General features: G+C 36.5%; 1 protein-coding gene across 5 annotated transcripts in view; it reads left to right on the top strand.

Moving 5' to 3' along the window:
* The window catches only part of LOC150110721 (sec1 family domain-containing protein 2), a 397,942-nt gene extending 386,927 nt beyond the window's left edge, over positions 1-11,015 (top strand). For 4 of the 5 annotated variants that reach the window (XM_090400427.1, XM_090400445.1, XM_090400418.1 and 1 more), the window contains one exon: positions 9,315-11,015. In XM_090400427.1, the coding sequence (XP_090256553.1) occupies positions 9,315-9,453 (139 nt within the window). In that variant the 3' untranslated portion in view covers positions 9,454-11,015. Of the gene's footprint in view, positions 1-7,802; positions 8,052-9,314 lie in introns of all 5 variants that reach the window. The other variant, XR_016549025.1, reaches the window with a different exon arrangement.
* Positions 11,016-19,181: the final 8,166 nt, after the last annotated feature.

The following is a 19,181-nucleotide window of genomic DNA, read 5'->3' as shown; positions in this document are numbered from 1 at the left end:
CCTGATATTCCATCCCAAAGAAAACTAAATCTTTCTCTACTATTCTGTGAATTGTGAAACTCACTCTGACTTCTTTTGACTTTCTGTTCTTGAAGCCTGTATTCCTGTGATCCAACTACCCAAACAGGGAAGTTATATTCTTTGGTGACTTTAATGTCCACAACCAACTCAAGCCCTATTCCAGTTTACTGACCATAATGGAAGGGATACCGAAGTGTTTGCTGTAATCCGATGCACGTTGTCTGCTGGAATGCCTGACAACCCTCTCCAGTCGTCCAACACACATCTTTTCTTAATGAGTTCTCCTTCCAAATGTATTGTTGATTTCATTTTCCATGACATACTTGTCTCCCCACTTTCAACCTAATGTGAGACAATCTCGGGGACTTCTTTGTTTTTCCATAGTCAGGCTATTCTTTCCAACCTCCAGATCCAAATATTTACTCTGATCAAGTTACAAAATTACTTATGTTTGAATGAAGGTCTTCATTCCTCACCCCATTCAGAGTTCTCACCCAATATCCAAGTCTTGGCTTTCCAACAAGTGCTCGAGCAGTTTAAAATAAAATAAAAAAATTCAATGTATTGCATGTAGTTTGAAGCAACAACTCTAGCTTCATTCTCATTCTACATTTCAGCCTGTAACAAATGCAAAGCAACTACCATCAAACCTAACTGACTTAGAAAGAGTAAAATGCAAAAAACTTGCCTGTTACCCAAATGGCAGTTGTGCTTTCCAGTCCATTGTAATGGTCATTGGTCACAACTTTTGTCCATCTTTGCATCTACCGCTTTCTCACTTAGGTGGCACTACTGGAACAACACCTAAAGACAAAGCTGGCCTGCATCAGTGATCAAAGCAAATCATCTTGTCTATACAACAAATCAGCTAATTGTACTCTAAACTTGTACTGAGGGCAGAGTCCAACTGTCACCTCCTCGTGGTGCCCTCTGGATGATCTAATGACAGCAGCATTTCTTTATTCCCATCATGGAGACAAATTTCAGTGATTGTACCTATGCTACCATGTACAGGGCAGCCGATACGACTCTTGATTTGGAAATGTCGAGTTGAGAAATGAGCAAATCATTCTATCCATTACAAGAAATATTAATATCATCCAATGTAATTTAAATGGTATCGTTACTCCAGCAAGCAAAGAAAAAATAAATGAACTATTACTACTAGCTGACAAATATGATGCTGATATTATCTGCATCCAGGAAACTAAACTTCGACAAACCAGCAGACTAAATATTAAAAACAATGACATCATACGACAAGATAGGCCTACTGACCAAAATGGATGAGGACTTCTGACACGAATCCGAAACTTGTCATATAAAGTTGTTGAACATAGTAGCAGAAGGAACTGAAATACAAGGAATCCAAATACTGGAACCAAGTAAAAAGCCATTAAACATATTCAATTGTTATCATCCTCCTGGCAGACCTGGACCAAATCTTTCCAGCCTATCTCATCTCATTGAAGAAAACTCCATTATCTTACTAAGAGACATGAATAGCAAACACCTGTTATGGGGCTCTAAGGAAATAAACCCAAGAGGAGAAAACCTGAATAATTTCTTAGATGAAACAGGACTAATAACTCTCAACAGTGGAGAACCCACTTATTTGTATCATTCTTATGATACAAAAGATGCCCAAGATATTACTGCGGTGTCTCCAGATCTTCATGACAAATCAATCTGAACCCAAAAATGATTAGACCCACCCAAAAAAGAAAATAGCATTGGAACTTCCAGAAGGCAAACTGGGAGAAATACAAAGAGGAAGTAAGTAAAATGCTGAAAGATCACACATACCATGATGACTTAGACAAAGACTACATAACTTGGAAGAATATTTATTGGAAGCTCTCCAGAAACCAGGATCGAGTACAACAAGATAAATGCCGAAATTAAACAAAAATATAATATATTACAAAGAACTAGGTGGCAAGAATTTTGCCACAACTTAAATCCAAACACTTCCAGATACCAAACTTTGGAAACTGACTGCTAATTTACAAAGAGAACTACCAAGTGCAAGTGAGACTAACATGCTAAAAGATCCAGATGGAAATATCAAAATTAGAGACAGGGAGATCGCAAATACCTTGGCCTTTCATTTTCAAAATATAAGCAAACTAGAGATGGTACTTGGAAATATCATCAAATATCAAAAACAGGCTTGACAGCAGAAAAACGCTGCAAATTTCCCAAAATATAAACACAAATTATTCTGGGATCCATTTACAATCTCTGAATTCAGAGATGCCTTGAAGAGACTAGATATAAATAAATCATTTGGACCAGATAATATACAAGGAATATCTTCCTTCCCTAGCCCTAGATTGGCTACTTCGCCAATACGACAATAGCCTAAAACAAGGAAAGCCTCCAAAAGACTAGAAGACAGCCACAATTATACCAATCTTAAAACCTAACAAACCTCAAGACCAATCAGGAAGTTATAGACCAATTTGAATTACTAAACAAAAATAGTATACTACCACATTTTTAGTCTGCCTTCAACTGTCAGCTTTTCTACTTAACCTGTACAATTCAAGATAACTTCCAGACCAAGCCTACCAAATCCACAATTTCAGCTTTTATAGATTTTAGCAATGCATTTGACAAGGTGTGGAGGCAGAAACTCTTTTCCAAAATTTGTCATATTGGAATAGAAGGGAAAGTTCTAAATTGGATTTATGACTTTCTAAGAAATAGAACAATTCGAGTTAGAATAAATAATACATTTTTCAAGAAAGTGAAAATAAGACAATGACTCCCTCAAGGCAGCATTTTAAGATCACTCCTTTTTTCCATGTACTTAAACAACTTAGATAAAAATATAAATAAAGAAACAGAGATAGCTATCTTTGCTGATGTTTTGGTCCTATTCTCAGCTCACAACAACCCCTAGAAACAGCAGGTCACTTAAACAAAGCAATTGAAAGTTTATCTACATACTGTGAAAACAAAAAAATCAAAATTAACCCTACTAAATTAGAAATTTGTGTATTTACCATTAATAAGCACCTCAGAAAGTGGAGACCAAAGATTAAGGTAAAGAGTCAACTAATTACATTTAATAAAAACCCCAAATACTTTGTAGTTACTCTAGATCCATAACCAAGCTTCAATAAACATATCAACAATGTTGCAGTCATAGCAAAAAGAACACTAAATATCATGAAAAGTATCTCAGGTAAAGAGTGGGGAACCAATTCTAAAACCATAATTAGTCACATACACCTCTATTATCCAACCCATAATGGAATATGCTTTGCCTATCTGGATGCAAACATCATAAACCAGTTTAGATAAGCTTATAAAAATTCAGAACAATGTGGACTAAGGAATACAATTCCTGGAAAAATAGCAGAATTCAAATCCAACCTTGTTCCTTTAAAAATTAGATGGCAAGCAAATCCTGCTAAATTTGTAGAAAAAGAGCCAACCTTGCACATCATAGAACAAGTGAACTTTAAAAATTGGCAACCAACAAACAGAATAAAGAAAAAACCAACAATGCATGAAATCATGGAAAATAAAATTCCCTTGGATTGTCCAAATAAAATAGCCAGTTACCCAGCATTTCCTCCAAATCAAGACAGGAAAAATATAGTTATCAATTTGGAAATAGGGAAACATGAGAAAAAAGCCTAGAAACCCTGAAATCTTGAGAGATCATTAGCTCTTTCAAAAATAATGGATATGGACCTGACTCAATAAAGATCTACACAGAGGGCTCCAAAAATCCAAATGGCAATTCTGGGAGTGGAGTACTCATCTATGGCTCTCAAAATATAGAACTAAAAACAGCTAACAGTATTGGATGCAACTCATACCATGCAGAATTAATAGCTATTAACACAGCACTGCAGTTTTCACAGATTCCTTAGCAGCCCTTCAATCTATTAAGAACTGCTACACTAGCCACCAAGAAATACTTATAGGCATAGTAAAAAACATAAATAAACTACATAAGGATTCCAAAATAATTTTCCAATGGATTCCATCCCATGTGGGATTAAAGGGAAATGAAACTTCAGGTGAAGTAGCAAAAATGGCTGAACATTAAGTGATACCACAGATTTCAATCTTTTTAAAACCACTCAAAAAGAAAACAAAAAGAACGATTCTCCATGACTCACCACTGGTATTCAGCAGAAAAGCCAGGAGCTACCATCAACTCCAAGTTTAATCATGTTGGAGGCTTAATGGATTTTTTACAACACTCAAAAAGAATTAAAATAGAATTTAATACTTCCTATATTTCGTCCTAGTCACTAGGACATCTACGGGGATTACAAAAACAATTAATGTAACATATACACAAATAACAAACAATACTAAGCCCAACCACGTGGGTGACACTAAAGTCCTATCTAGGTAGAGTGCCCTCTAAGGGCAGTAGTAGGTGGCCTGGAATGTAAGGTGGGAACTCTGGTGATGAGTGTTTCCCAAATCTTCGGAAGCTTAATGCAACCGTATTTATTGAGATTTGGTTGGTTTTTGAGAGCTGCTGCTGCTTCTAAGAAAAGTCTCTCTTTCTTGAATTTGCTGTGGTGGAGCATGGTCGTTTTCTTCCATGATACCCTGTGGGTGGTGTCCAAAACATGGTCAGCCAAGCCTGAATGGCCATAGTTGTGTTTGAAGATGTAAGACTTGTGTTCCTCTAGACGGATGGATGCTGATCTGCCATATGTTCATACATATGTTCCTGTAAGCTGGCGTACTTTGGACAGACAGGCAGATCAGCATCCATCCGTCTAGAGGAACACAAGTCTTACATCTTCAAACACAACTATGGCCATTCAGGCTTGGCTGACCATGTTTTGGACACCACCCACAGGGTATCATGGAAGAAAACCACCATGCTCCATCACAGCAAATTCAAGAAAGAGAGACTTTTCTTAGAAGCAGCAGCAGCTCTCAAAAACCAACCAAATCTCAATAAATACGATTGCATTAAGCTTCCGAAGATTTGGGAAACACTCATCACCAGAGTTCCCACCTTACATTCCAGGCCACCTACTACTTCCCTTAGAGGGCGCTCTATCTAGATAGGACTTTCGTGTCACCCACGTGGTTGGGCTTAGTATTGTTTGTTATTTGTGTATATGTTACATTAATTGTTTTTGTAATCCCCGTAGATGTCCTAGTGACTAGGACGAAATATAGGAAGTATTAAATTCTATTTTAATTCTTTTTGAGTGTTGTAAAAAATCCATTAAGCCTCCAACATGATGTCCTCACAGCACTTAAGCCTCTACACATGTATTCCAAGTTTAATCGCTGTGCCACTATCATGATCTCTTGCCTCGAGACCAATCAAGTTTAGCAATGGCATAAAAGTCTTCCCTATCTGCTAAATTGTATGAATATTTCCAAATGTGAACTTTATAACAACCCAGAAAAGGTGCTGTATAAAATACATGAATTTGACCTCTATGATCTGGTGTAATAATACCATGGGATAATAATAATAATAAAACTCTGCTATCAGATATCAGAAGAACCAAGAACTCTTCCATCCTGATAATACACCTTCCACCCTTTCCTTACAGTTGTGCTGAGAATTAACACCCATCCTATATCCTTTCTACATTATATTATACTCAGCAAGCATCAACTTTGCAACATGCAAGTAAGTCCATATTCAGCCCAAAACAGGTAAAACAGCCTGCCATCCTATTATTGATCCACTGTCTTCACCCTCAGTCCTCTCTAATGGAGAAACTTGTTAACTCTCAACTTTTTCACTGTTGAAATCCATAAGTATGAATTCTGGATTCCTAGCAGATCTTCTTGTCTACATCGCATATTGTGGAAACATTTAGAGGAACCTGTGCTCTTTACACTTGACATTTCTAGAACATTGGATAATGCCTCTCATAGAGGATTGCTTAGCAAATTACTATCTTATGGTCTCTTCTCTATCTGATTACAAAAGGTAATTGGGTAGTAGTTAAGTAATTGCAGAGGCTGTTCTGTTGATCATCCTTTCTCCTATACATAAATGACCTGTCACTGACCTCAAGTTCTGTCCATAGTTTTGTTGATGATAACATGCTCCATTTCTCCTACTTATTTTATAAACCATATAGAACATCTCAAATTTCAAGATCTTCTATAACCAGAGCACCTTAAAACACTGATCTCCATACCATCCTTTAACGGGTTGATAATAACCTAGGTCATAGATGGTGAACCTATGGCATGTCAGCGATTTACAGGTGATATCCTTTTATACGCTTATAAATTATTCAACTTTTTTTTTTATTATTATTACAATATTTACAAGTTAAATTTTGTTTTACACGAGAGAGAGCAGCTATGAAGACATGCATATGATTGGTGTGGTATCAACAAAAGATCACGTGATCCAAAGACAACCGACAATTGTTGAGTTGAAATGCTAATTCTCTTCAACCGAATTTCATAACATCTGAAACTGTCATAACAACATTCACTATATATTTCTTAGTTTTAACACATTCATGATGGGGGTGTCGTTTATCTTTCCGACGCAACTTCTCATTACCGGTGGGCTCAGTTCACACAAATTGTTAACCCTTGGTTGAATTTTATGGCTGCTTGTTTGCGTTTGAGATGGCAGGCAAACTCACACAGTCATTATATGACATGTTTCAATTCTTGGTAGAATTTTATTTGAAGTTAGCCTTTGTGATCTGTCATTTGCAAGAATTTCAAATGGAATAAAACAAACACTTATTTCGTGTAATTGAAAAATTGTACAATAGGTTTTAGTTAGATATTGTGTTTCTGGTGCAACATATAGTTTTGCTCGAGTCTATACAGCACAGTTTCTGTTGGAGGGGACTCCGGCTTACGTTGCCTTTCAACACACTAGTCACGAATGTTATCCTTGCAGTGTCTAGACAAGCACTTGTACCAAATGTTCAACCTGTGTTTCCTATCTTAGTAAAACCAAATCCAACGAGAACACAAGGCCAGAGAGTCAGGAAAGGACATTATGAAAATCCCTTGAAAAGGACATTAAGATTTCGCAAATGGAGTGAAAGATAAAAGTTGTTGTGGAGGCAAGCTTAATGATTGTGAGCAGATACATGGGGATAAAAGATAAACGTCATTGTGGGCAGATGAATGGGATTTTAGTGGAACTGTGCTAACATCCCCATTGATCTACTTATATCACCAACTCCGCTGACAAACCCATTGAAAAAAAGAACTTTAGAACTAACATTTTGCATGTTATTAAGAGCTAGTTCTTCAGAGCTAACATGTTCTCTTTAAGCATATGAAAGGGGGGTGTTAGTGCCATTCCACTGAAATCCCCATTCATCTGCCCACAATGACATTTATCTTTAATCCCCATTAATCTGCCGACGACAAACTACGACTACACGCACTCTCTGATTCCACGTGTGACGTAATCTGTTCCATTCACTAAGTGCATTGTGTAATGAGAGGAAAATGTAGCTTTTATCTTACTCCATTCATCATAACACCGAACACGAAGCTGACACCACAGATGTCACTTGTCCTGTCCAAATCCTCCCCTCCATATACCTAAAAATTTCACTAACTCATATCTGAAAACTATCTCTCACTCAGAACATTCCTGCACAAATTTATAATTTTAATTTGAAAATTATATATGTAAGAAAGGATCACAGTAGACATCTTTTAGTGCTCGAATACACATTTTCACCTGTTAATCACTTCTAAGCTAAAATGTGATGTAAACACTTCCTCATCTTCAAATCGCTGATGCATGTAATAGCCATGTAATTGCTCCTCAACAGATCGGTGCGCCATCATGACGTCAACTGGATGTAACTTCCATTTCTTCCCCCTGCTGGTGACGTCACATCCGGTTGTGAACAGAGACGAGGTGCCTACTCATGTATCAATGCATCAGCTGCAGTCACCCGTTGACTTCCATGTTAAAGAAACGACCATTGGAAAGCAAAGAGTCCCATTAAAGAAATTGATTAATTCAAAAACTAAGGATTATTCCCAATTCCAGTTAGTTGTGCTGTGACACAGAAAAGGTAAGATATTGTCTGTGATGCAATTTTTTGGAGGAATTAAAAACCGCCAATACATATCAATTAATTAATTTTGTATTATTTTTTCTCCTATTAAAAACTGCCCAGCAACTTGATTTGCAAATTTTTGGCACACGCTCATAAAAAGGTTTGCCACCACTGACCTAGGTCGTAATACTACCAAAACACAATCGTATCTTTTTTATTGCGAAAAAGATCTTAGTTCCCTTACTTGTGATAATACTCACCTCACTAGACATGACCAGAACTTGTTCTTCTTCTTGGACTAGCATTTCCTAGGAGTATAAATATTTTAGTGCTTGTTCTGACCAATCTGTAAAAAAAAAAAAAATATAGAAATGATTCTGAATGTGAGATTTATAGAAGAATTTTAACAACTGGATGTTCCAAGTAAGATTTGTGCAGGTATGCTTGGCAATAGGCTGAGAAAAATTGGGAACAAGAAATTTGGAGAACAACAAGCTAGTCCCAGGCCGAATAGGATTGTCAAGATGGGATTTTTACTTTAACACAAAAAAGTTGAGAAATTATAGAAATGTAACAAGGCTTTGTATTTAAGTTTTGTAGATCTGGAAAAGGCATATGGTAAAGTATCAAAAAAAAATGTTCACAGTAATATAATTATAATAATAAATAAATATAGCAACACAGTCATTTCTAGTCATCTACTAGAGGAGGTTTTTCTAAGCCTTTCAGGAGCCTGTTCCACAGTTAATCGATCTTTGGCATGGGCAGGTAGATTTTTTTCCTTCCAAGAAACTTTGGTGTTCAATCCCACATCTCATAATTGACCATAGAACTCACACTGTTACATACAATAATATGAGTGCTAAGACTTAAGGGCCATAGGTAGCAGTTTCATTTCCTGCTGTCTTCTGAAAAACTTTCAGTCATTGATAGCTTGGGCTCACTATCAGTGAAAGCTTGAAGGATGGAACTGACCGCCACCCATCTTCTAAAAGTTAGGACTAACTTTTTGACCGCAGAATAAAAGGCAAGCAGATTTATTTAAGTGTTATTAATATTTCAGTTTAGAATAAAATTGTTGATAAACTAGCAATACCATCTCCTATTGGACTATCACCTCCCCCAAATATTTTCATGAAAGTACATTCCTGGAAGTGATGTGCCTTTGAGTTGTATATAGATTTCCTTCAATTAATGTGAGTTTTTTTTTTCATGCATTTGATTATTAATATGTTTATTATTTATGACTCAGAATTTATAAAAATATGTTTTTGATAGATCACCAAAGCGAAAGGTTACAAATACATTCCTAACTCAGTGGTTAAAGAAACCTAAGGCTAACTTAGTACGTGATGATGCTGATTCCTTTTCTAATTCTCCAAAACGTCAGAAGCTTAAGGATGAAGATGATGTATAAAATATTGCTACCTCTTTGTAACAAAAAAAAAAAAAGGTTCGAAGAATTATTATTACTACTATTTTTTTTCTTTTTTTAAATTTATAAACAAAGACTTAACGAAAACTGTATTATCATAAATTTATTTCTTAAGTATAATAAGAATAACTGATGGTTATTTATGTTTTAAATTAGTTTTAATACAGACTGTAATTTAAAATCTAACAAATCTAAAAAGTTTCACTTTCTGTTTAAAATCTGGATAAATGTTTATATTGTAAATTTGAATCTTGACATAGATATGGTTGTGTTGAAACTTACAAAGATGTGAGAACCTGTAGTGAGAAATTTATAGACATGTTTGAACAACCATTGCTGTCTACCAGCACCCATAGAATCAAAATGTCATTAAATCAAAAAAAAAAAAAAAAAGGTCAGTGTAAGTTTGTGGAATGAAAGACTTGAGTTATCTGTGAGGAGGGAAAAAAACCTTGTTGCTCCATCTAATCAGGGAATGAATGCTAACAATCTCAGAAGTGCTTGAAAAGTAGAGATCAGGCCACATAAATTGTGTATATGTGATGGCACTTCCTTGGGCATTTAAATTTATATATAAAAACTGAAATAATTCTGTTTAGGTTGATGCTGATTTTTTTTTTTTTTCTTTATAAATTTTTAGCTTGTGTAAGCTATATCCTCAATACTTAAAAATGTTTCATTGCTTTATTGAAAATTTTAATGATTTTGGAAGGGGCTTAATTATTAGTTGCAGGGAATTGGTTCATTCCTATGCAGTAAAAATGGCATAATTGAGAAATAGCTTCAGCATTTTGGCAGTATAAATTGGCCATCAAGTAATGTTGTTTCTTGATTTAATGAATTAAGACGATGATTATGCAGCATAGATGAGATGAAAAGTGCAAATAATTCCTCGTAGTTGTGTTCATAACAAACTTGAATCTCATTATAATTCAGTGTTGTAAATGTTACATTTAGAAAATTTGGATTTAATTTTGCATACCCTGTTATAAATTTTTGCCTATATTAATAATTATTGAAGTTATTAGTGCATTTGCATCATTGGCATTTCCATTGCATAGTATAGTATCAACATATCTTCAACTGGAAAGGATTCCAGATGTTTCAAAAAATTCACTGATCACTGATTCTGGTCATCAGAATTTTGAAGACATATCGATATTGGAGTTTAAAGACATTTTTCATCCACATTTCATATGCATTCTCAGTATGAAAAGATTTGAACAAAAGTTCACACACACAGAAAATTCAACCATGTGACTTGATTATTTTTATAACACACACAACTACACTAGTATGGCTTTTAGTATTAATTAAACACTGCTGCTGTGCTCTGTAAGTGTTGTATTGTTTAATTTTTGTTTGTATATTTATGTGCACTCTTATTTCTTACTATGGATGCCTATGAAAAAGAGCAAAAAATTTTTAATAAATTGTTCACAACTATGCAAAAAGTTCCTTTTAACTATTTGTGTTTAGTTATTCTGTTTGTGTAACTCCCATCCACAAGTTTGTAAACCTATAATACATTAGTAACATGCGTGTCTTTGGGTTTCTTTTATTTATTTATTTTTTATAATTCAGAATCCTTCCCCTAGAGATTGAACAGGAACTTCTTCAAGCTTATGGTTTTTTTTTTTTTTTTTTTTTTTGCATAATATATTGTTTGTTTTTTTACAGTAATCATCTGTGTATATCTTGTTACTTAACCAAAAGTATTAATTTATTAATACACTCTAAATAAATAAAATCTTTTTCTCTTGGAAGACTCATCGATGAATAAGTTATTATTGTATATATTATTATATTATATGTTATTTCACTTCTGCCTTAAGTCAGAATTATGCATATACACATATGCTAATTTGGCTATAAATAAATATAATTGAAGGAACTTGAATTGAAGGTGAATGAAACAACTGTTCCTATGATGGAGAGTATTTTCATAACGTTTGAAAAGTAATGTCCTTGAAAGCTTCACATTGATGACATTCCTTATAATTTCAGGCATATATATATTCTGTCAGAGCCCTCCTTGCTCAGTCAATATAGGCCAGGCCCTTTAGTCAGAAAGACCTCGGTTTGATTCGCGTTAGTGACGTAACTTTGGTTTCTTTCTATGACAGGTGAATTAGCTGGTTTCATACAGAGGTAGGGGGTCTTTTCACCCAAAAACTTGGGTTTTTTGTGCCCCCCAGAACAGGGAAACCAGTCCCATGAAGACACATGAATTACAGTCATGAATATCGCCCGTAGGGGCTGTAGCAGAGGAGGGATGAACTGACTGCATTAATTCATTGTAAGCTGCTCATTAGGTTGGACTCAACCCCATCCCAAGGATGGGGTTGAGTCCAACCTAATTGATGGATGGGAAGGATAGGATATACATTCCATCTCTTGAATTGTTAGTGGAGCCTCGGAGTCAACTGCCACTCTGATATTTGCTTCTCTCTTATTCTCAAAATTTAGTGTTTTGACATTTTAAATTACTTGGTGATTCCTCACTATTTGCATGGAGGTGGTAGAATTTTCCTTCTGGAAAATTGGTTGTTTCAACCCACAAATAACTTTTAAAAAAAAAAAAAAATGAAAGTATTACTATGACTAAATAAATTTTCATGACTTGGCCTATTGTCTAACACACCTTCCATATGATGAGATCCAGAATACTACCAAAATGATCACCTATGGTTGAAGCTAAATATATTCTGGTTTTGAATTCATGATGAAATGATTAATTTTGGTATTAGCTCTGCTTAACAGAATCCATTATTACCAGTTATAAAAAAATTCAATATATATTGTTACGTCGTTTTTTTAAATATTTTACCTCTATTGTTCTCCTTGTGCCTACTGAGATCTGGCTTCTAAACTGACTTTCCAGGACCATTTCTCTCTTCGAGCTCTGACGAAATTTATTTGTTAATGCTACACCAGTCAGAACTCTAGGATAGAAATTCTTATCCAAAGAAACTTTCCCAGAATTCAAGTAATACCTTATATAGATTAAGTAGTTAGGTAGATTGAGTTCTCAGTATACAGTCATGAACTTGACAATCTTAAATTCCCCTTTTTTCCTCTAAACATAGGTTCTATATTTTCGTGAGTGGTAAAATTCAATCTCTTACTCAAACTCAGGTATACATGGGAAAACACATTTATTATTTATCTAAGAACATTACAATTTAAACAACACATATAATCAAGCAAATCAAGGTTAATACTAAAATACAAGTAAAGCAGGGTAATAATAATCAAACAGACAGGCTATTCAAACACACCAATGAGAATCTTATGTTCGTCTATATCACAAACATGGATGTTGGTATTGAACTAGATTACTGCTACTAACAACCCATACACATTTAACTTGGTCTAGACAACTTATGAATGTAGACTACCAGTCCAATTCGATTAACGTAACACAGGAAACTCAAAATTTCTCTCTCTTCACATAAAAGGGAAGATTTGTACATCACCACCTTGTTAGATGATTTCTCGATCCTTCTGTCTGTATTTTTGTTATAGATTGTCCCTCTGTACGATGGATTGCCGTCACGTTCTCGTCCCGAATTGGCCACTTGTTTCTTCTGGGCTTACAAACTTTTCGTGTCGTCGTTGCTTCTAACATGATTTACCTTCAAAGGAATCCTTTGCTGCTTTCTCATCAGTTAGATCCACACTGATAACACTGTGGTCATCTCGTGCTATGTTTTCTTCGATTCGCATCGCTCAGCAATGGGAAACATGCCACTTTGCTGTCTTCACACATCTTGTCGGGTATCAGGCATGCTGATCTGCTCGGGAACTTCGAGCAGGAGACCCACGGGGAGGGCACTTTCGACCGGGGAACACCAAGGAACCAGGAGAAAAAACATAACAGGCAGCAAAAAGGTGAGTCCCTCTCAATGATGTGAATCTGTTTTAACTCCATTATAGCGTCCTCTTTCCACACTCCAAACTTATCTATGATGCTCTTCCATTGTCACCGAGTGACGTCACTTCCTTGCTGTACGCGCATCACTTTTTTTCGGGGAACACGAATTTCTTGCTCCTTCCACGAATGCTTACTCATCGCTCATACGTCATCTTTGGTGGTCAAACTCAACCTTTGAACTTTCGTTTGCACAATGATACACGACTATACAATGCCATATTTTAACATTGATGTTAAAATGTGCCATGAATTAGGATTCGATCTATTTTAGACAATAACCTTAAACATGGTACAATTTAATATTATTTCCTACTTCGATTTCATTTTAATTTAAGATTCAACCCCTTTATATTTTAATTCCCTTTTAAGCAAAGTTAATATCTACGTCTTTACATATGTCTGCTTTGCCAAGAGTACAAGTGTGCTTTTGCTTGAATTTTTTCTCTTGTTAAATCTTGAATGGAGCAGTTCTATTCTTCATGAAGCCATCATTCAAGATCTAACAAAGGCATCTTCCTTTTTTTTTTTTTAAATTTTCCGTAGAAAATTTTTTCAACTTCTGGTTTTCCCTCTCCTCTCAGGAGATGACTCCTCCATCTTGATCTCCCAAAAGTAGACTCACGCCTGGCCCAGGATGCATATGTGCTCTGAGTGGACACTTGACATACATGAACATTACCTTACTCGTCCTGAATTCCTTGAGGTGCATCTGGGTAATTTGTCATTTTGTTGTGAGCCTTCTCAGATTTACTATTATTGCTAACTTGGCTATCTTCAACTGCCTCATTGGATTTTCCTTGTTTCACTCTAGCCAGTTGTTCATTCTCTGATCCTTCAGCTTGATCAGATTTCTGGTTCTCATGTGATAAGGTAAGCTCTTTTGAATTTGACTGAGTGCAATCCACATGGTTCTCTTTGTTCTCTTTCAACTTAACATCCTCTATGTTCTGGGGCCTACTTTTCAGAGAGATGTCTTCATTACTCTGATCTCTAAGGCTCTGGTATGTTGCCTTAGAATTTTCTTTCCCAGAGAAACTGATCCTTTTACTGGAATAATCGCATGAGAAACCATGTTTCCCTAGAAAATCCTCCCCTAAAATTAATCCTGCTCGAGAGAGTGAGTTCTTGTGCAGAATTTGGAAGTTATGCCAGGTATACAAGCCAAATGCTGACAATCTTATTCTTAGTCTTGCTGCTTTGGTGGCGTGGGTTGTGGGGGATATCCCTAAAAGTTCGACAGATTCTCTCATCCTCTTTATTCTTCCACTCGCACAAGCCCCCAGTTCCCTGAGACATTCCTCAGAAATAATGGAAACTTGGGAACCAGTGTTAAAGAGTGCTTCGAAATCCTGCTTTTTTTCGGGGAACACGAAAAATTCTTCCACTTACTACCATCTCAGGCAACCGTCCTTTGCCTTGCTGCCCATTCCTATCAGGTCTAGCACAGGTGGGAAGTCGCTTCAGGCTGATCCCTTGCTCTTGAGTTTCCTGGTGATACATAGCAGTCTCGGGCAACATGCCCTAACTTGTTGCATTTGTAGCACCTAGGAGGTTCTCGGCAGTAGCCTCTTCTACTTTCTCCATCCAGGGACAAAGGAGAGTTATTTTCACACCTGGCAGACAGCTCAGTCAACTTTCTCATCATTGTGTCCATCCTTTCTAACAGGCTGTTGCAATCTTTCTACTTCTCTCTCTCTCTCTCTCTCTGAACTATTTTTGTTATCCCCTCTTCTTGGGAGGAAAGAGATGCATGATTCTTGGGATATTCCAATGTCAATTGATTAATCACTGAGTCAAGACGTTCTATGAGCAGCTGATGAAACTTCTCTACCTCTGTCTGATCAAGGAGTGAACTTCGCTAAATTCACAGGCAGCAACACTACAGATTGACTCAGTCTTATTTCTTCCATTACCTCTCTGCACCTTCTGATGTTGAAAGTTTATTCTCTAAATCCAGAGTAAATTATTAAAAAAAGAGTGGCACACCAATTGGCAATTCCTATAGGTAGAGATGACCTGCTAATGCTTCTGCCTGATATCTCCACTTGGGCCTGGCTCTCACTGAAGAGACCTCAATAAAGGTCGAAACTAGTCTGGGTAGTGGCCCTTCCCTTAATGCATAACATTAGACATATCCGCAAGGAGATGTGTTTTGCATTATAGGAGATACTGAGATAGGAGTGTTGGTAGCTTGCTCCATCTTTGCAACGAGTTGCCCTGGTGTTGTACCACCTTAACCCAGTCCTGAAGATATTTTCAGGCGCAAACTTTGTTTGCTCACACTTGGATAAAGGATTAAACTAAATTTATTATTATCTCTGCACCTTCTGTTTCTCCTTCCTCTCCATTCCCTCCCTTGCTGGGTTGGAATTTCTACCCACATCTGTACTTTCCTTGATTATATTAACTGGGTTTGCTACAGCTGTGGGACAAATATCCCCAAGCAGCTGTTCCCTTTCTTTTACAGCCTCGAAACAATCCCTCAGAGTAGTTATCCACTTCCCAAATGCTGTTTCCCTCAGTTCTGGCTTTAGGTCAACTCTAAAATGCTGGAATATGGCCCATTCCAAGTGATCTTTCTCCTTGTCGGGCACATTTATAGTACTAACAAATGAGAGCAGCCTGTTGTAAAAGTCAGAGACACATTCTCCTTCCTTTTGCACTATCTTTTGGAGCTTCCAGAGGCTAGGTCCAACACTTTCCACCCTTGAAAACTGGGAAATGAGGATTTCCCTAAACCTCCGGTAATCTAAAGTCTCTTTTAGGAGTGGCGAGGAGTAAAAGAAACTCTTTGCTCTTTCTGCTAGCTTACTGCGAAGCAGGATAAGCAGCTGGAAGTCACTCCATTGCCCAATCTTCGTAAGCTCTTCTATGTAGTCAAAAAAGGCCCTCACTTCATCAGAGAACAGAAAAAATCTGCTGGGGTTTATGCTTTTAAAAAATTCTGAGTCGCTCAGATCCAAACTAGATGGAAGAGACATTCTTGTACACTTGGCTTATACTCTTTATATAAAGATTAAACTTCAAAGTTCCCTCCCTTTTTTTCTTTTTCCAAAATGTCCTGATTGCTGAGTATGAGACCGAAGACCAACTCACGGTATTTGATCCAGTTCTTTTATTTCTTTGGATCAAACACATCCTGTCGGCTGCAGCATTGTTACGTCGTTATTTTCTTAATTATTTTACCTCTATTGTTCTCCTTATGCCTACTCAGATCTAGCTTCTAAACTTACTTTAGGGGCCGTTTCTCTCTTCGAGCTCTGACAAAATTTATTTGTTAATGCTGCGCCATCTCTAGGATAGAAATTCTTATCCAAAGAAACTTTCCCAGAATTCAAGTAATACCTTATATAGATTAAGTAGTTAGGTAGATTGAGTTCTCAGTATACAGTCATGGCCTTGACAATTTTAAATTCCCCTTTTTTCCCTCTAAACATAGGTTTGATATATTTTTGTGAGTGGTAAAATTCAATCTCTTACTCAGACAAACTAAGGTATACATGGGAAAACGTTTATTATTTATCTAAGAACATTACAATTTAAACAACACATATAATCAAGGTTACTACTAAAATACAAGTAGAGCAGGGTAATAATAATCAAATAGACAGGCCATTCAAACACACTCATGAGAATCTTATGTTCATCTATATCACAAACATGGATTTCAGTATTAAACCAGATTACTGCCACTAACGACCCATCACATTAAACTTGGTCTAGACGACTTATGAATGTAGACTACCAGTCCAATTCGATTAACATAACACAGGAACCTGTCTCAAAATCTCTCTCTCTTCTTTCTAAACTCTGTCCATTTTTCACCTTTGTCACCAATAGATAACACACAAAAGGGAAGATTTGTACATTACCACCTTGTTAGATGATTTCTCGATCATTCTGTCTGTTCTTTATTATAGATTGTCCCTCTGCGTGATGGATTGCCGTCATGTGCTCGTCCCGAATTCGCCATTTGTTTCTTCTGGGCTTACGAACTTTTCGCATCATTGCTTCTAACATGATTTACCTTCAAAGGAATCCTTTGCTGCTTTCCCCTCAGTTAGATCTACACCGATGGCCTAAAACTCAAACACTGCCGTCATCTGGTGCTATATTTTCTTTGATTCGCATCGCTCAGTAATGGGAAACATGCTGCTGCTTTGCCGTTTTCACGTCTTGTCGGGTATCAGGAATGCTGATCTGCTCAGGAACTTCGAGCAGGAGACCCACGGGGAGGGCACATGCGACCGGGGAACACCACAGGAACCAGGAGAAAAAACGTAAACGCCATCAAAAAGGTGAGTCCCTCTCAAAGAACCGTTTTAAACCCCCATTATAGCACCCTCTTTCCAAGTCCAAACTTGTCCACGACGCTCTCCCATTTGCTGTCACCGAGTGACGTCACCTCCTTGCTGTATGCGCATCACTTTTTTCGGGGAACGCGAATATCTTGTGCCTTTCACGAATGCCTAGTCAAATTGCAATCTTTGAACTTTTTGCATGATGTTACACAACTTTATACATGGCATATTTTAACATTGATGGTTTTGACAAATTAAGATTCGATCTATTTTAGACAAGAACCTTAAACATGGTACAATTTAATATTTATTTCCTACTTCGATTTCATTTTAATTTAAGATTCAACCTCTTCTTTTATATTTTATTCTTTTTTAAGCAAAGTTAATATCTGCATCTTTACATATGTCTGCTTTTGCCAAGAGTACAAGTGTGGTTTTGCTTGTTTTTTTTCTCTTGTTAAATCTTGAATGGAGCAGTTCTATTCTTGATAAAGCCATCATTCAAGATCTAACAATATCCCATAATCCAAGAAATTAACAAAAAAATATGCATTCATTTTGGACTTTTCAAGGGCAGTCTTTTGCCCTTTGCATACTAAAGAATATTTGTTATGTGTACATATCCAGCCTGTGTATAAATTAAATCTTTGATTTGAATTTAAAACCTAGTTTTCAACCTTTAGGACTGCCACTTGTCTATGACTCAATTATTACGGACATGAGTGGAGCAAAATAATAGAAGCATGCAGAGAACTGATTCCAATAATCTGTCCTTTCTTTTTTGCTTACAGTGACATTACTCTTAAATGTGTTTATGTATGTAATTCACAGACACGTTAAACGTTCACTTGTTTAATGTATGCACAATAAAGAGTAAGTTAGCGAGTTCAGGTTTCATCCAGGGAAAGGGCAGTTCTTTTCCTCTGAAAAAACGTAGGTTTTTATCCTGCAAGCTTCCCAGAGAGCGCAGGCTTTTGACAATTGTAGCAGACTGCAGTTTAAATGATTGCCCTCAAGACTAATACGTTGTGTGTTAAGCATGTACTTTGATAGCCATTTTGCATATTTAATATTTTTTTCCCCAGGAGAGAAACTGCCACCTCCATAAGACAACTTTAATGCGCTTTCACTTCCGATGCTCTTATACAAGTTCTTCAATATCCTGCAGGGGTCAGAACTCATCTTTCCTACCAAAATGCAAACACAGTATTATCTTTTTGCTTACTCCATGGAAGAGCTTAATTGGCAATGACAGACATAAAGCCTGATATGCTAAGCTTCATGTACACTCAGTTGTACCTGGGAGAAAAAATAAATTAGACTTCGAAGGAATTATCATAGGTTGCCTTATCTGTGGTCTATATGTTTATGACATTGCTTAAAAGACTATTATCCAAAGTATAAAGTAGTTCCTTGGTTAATACCAAGGAGCTAATGCTACTTGAACTTGTGTGAGGAAACATCATCAGGAG

Source organism: Typopeltis vanoorti, chromosome 1 (genome assembly GCF_054136105.1).
Source record: "Typopeltis vanoorti isolate ZY-2024b chromosome 1, IOZ_Tvanoo_1.0, whole genome shotgun sequence".
Lineage (NCBI taxonomy): Eukaryota > Metazoa > Arthropoda > Arachnida > Uropygi > Thelyphonidae > Typopeltis > Typopeltis vanoorti.
This window is presented reverse-complemented; position numbering and strand designations above follow the sequence as displayed.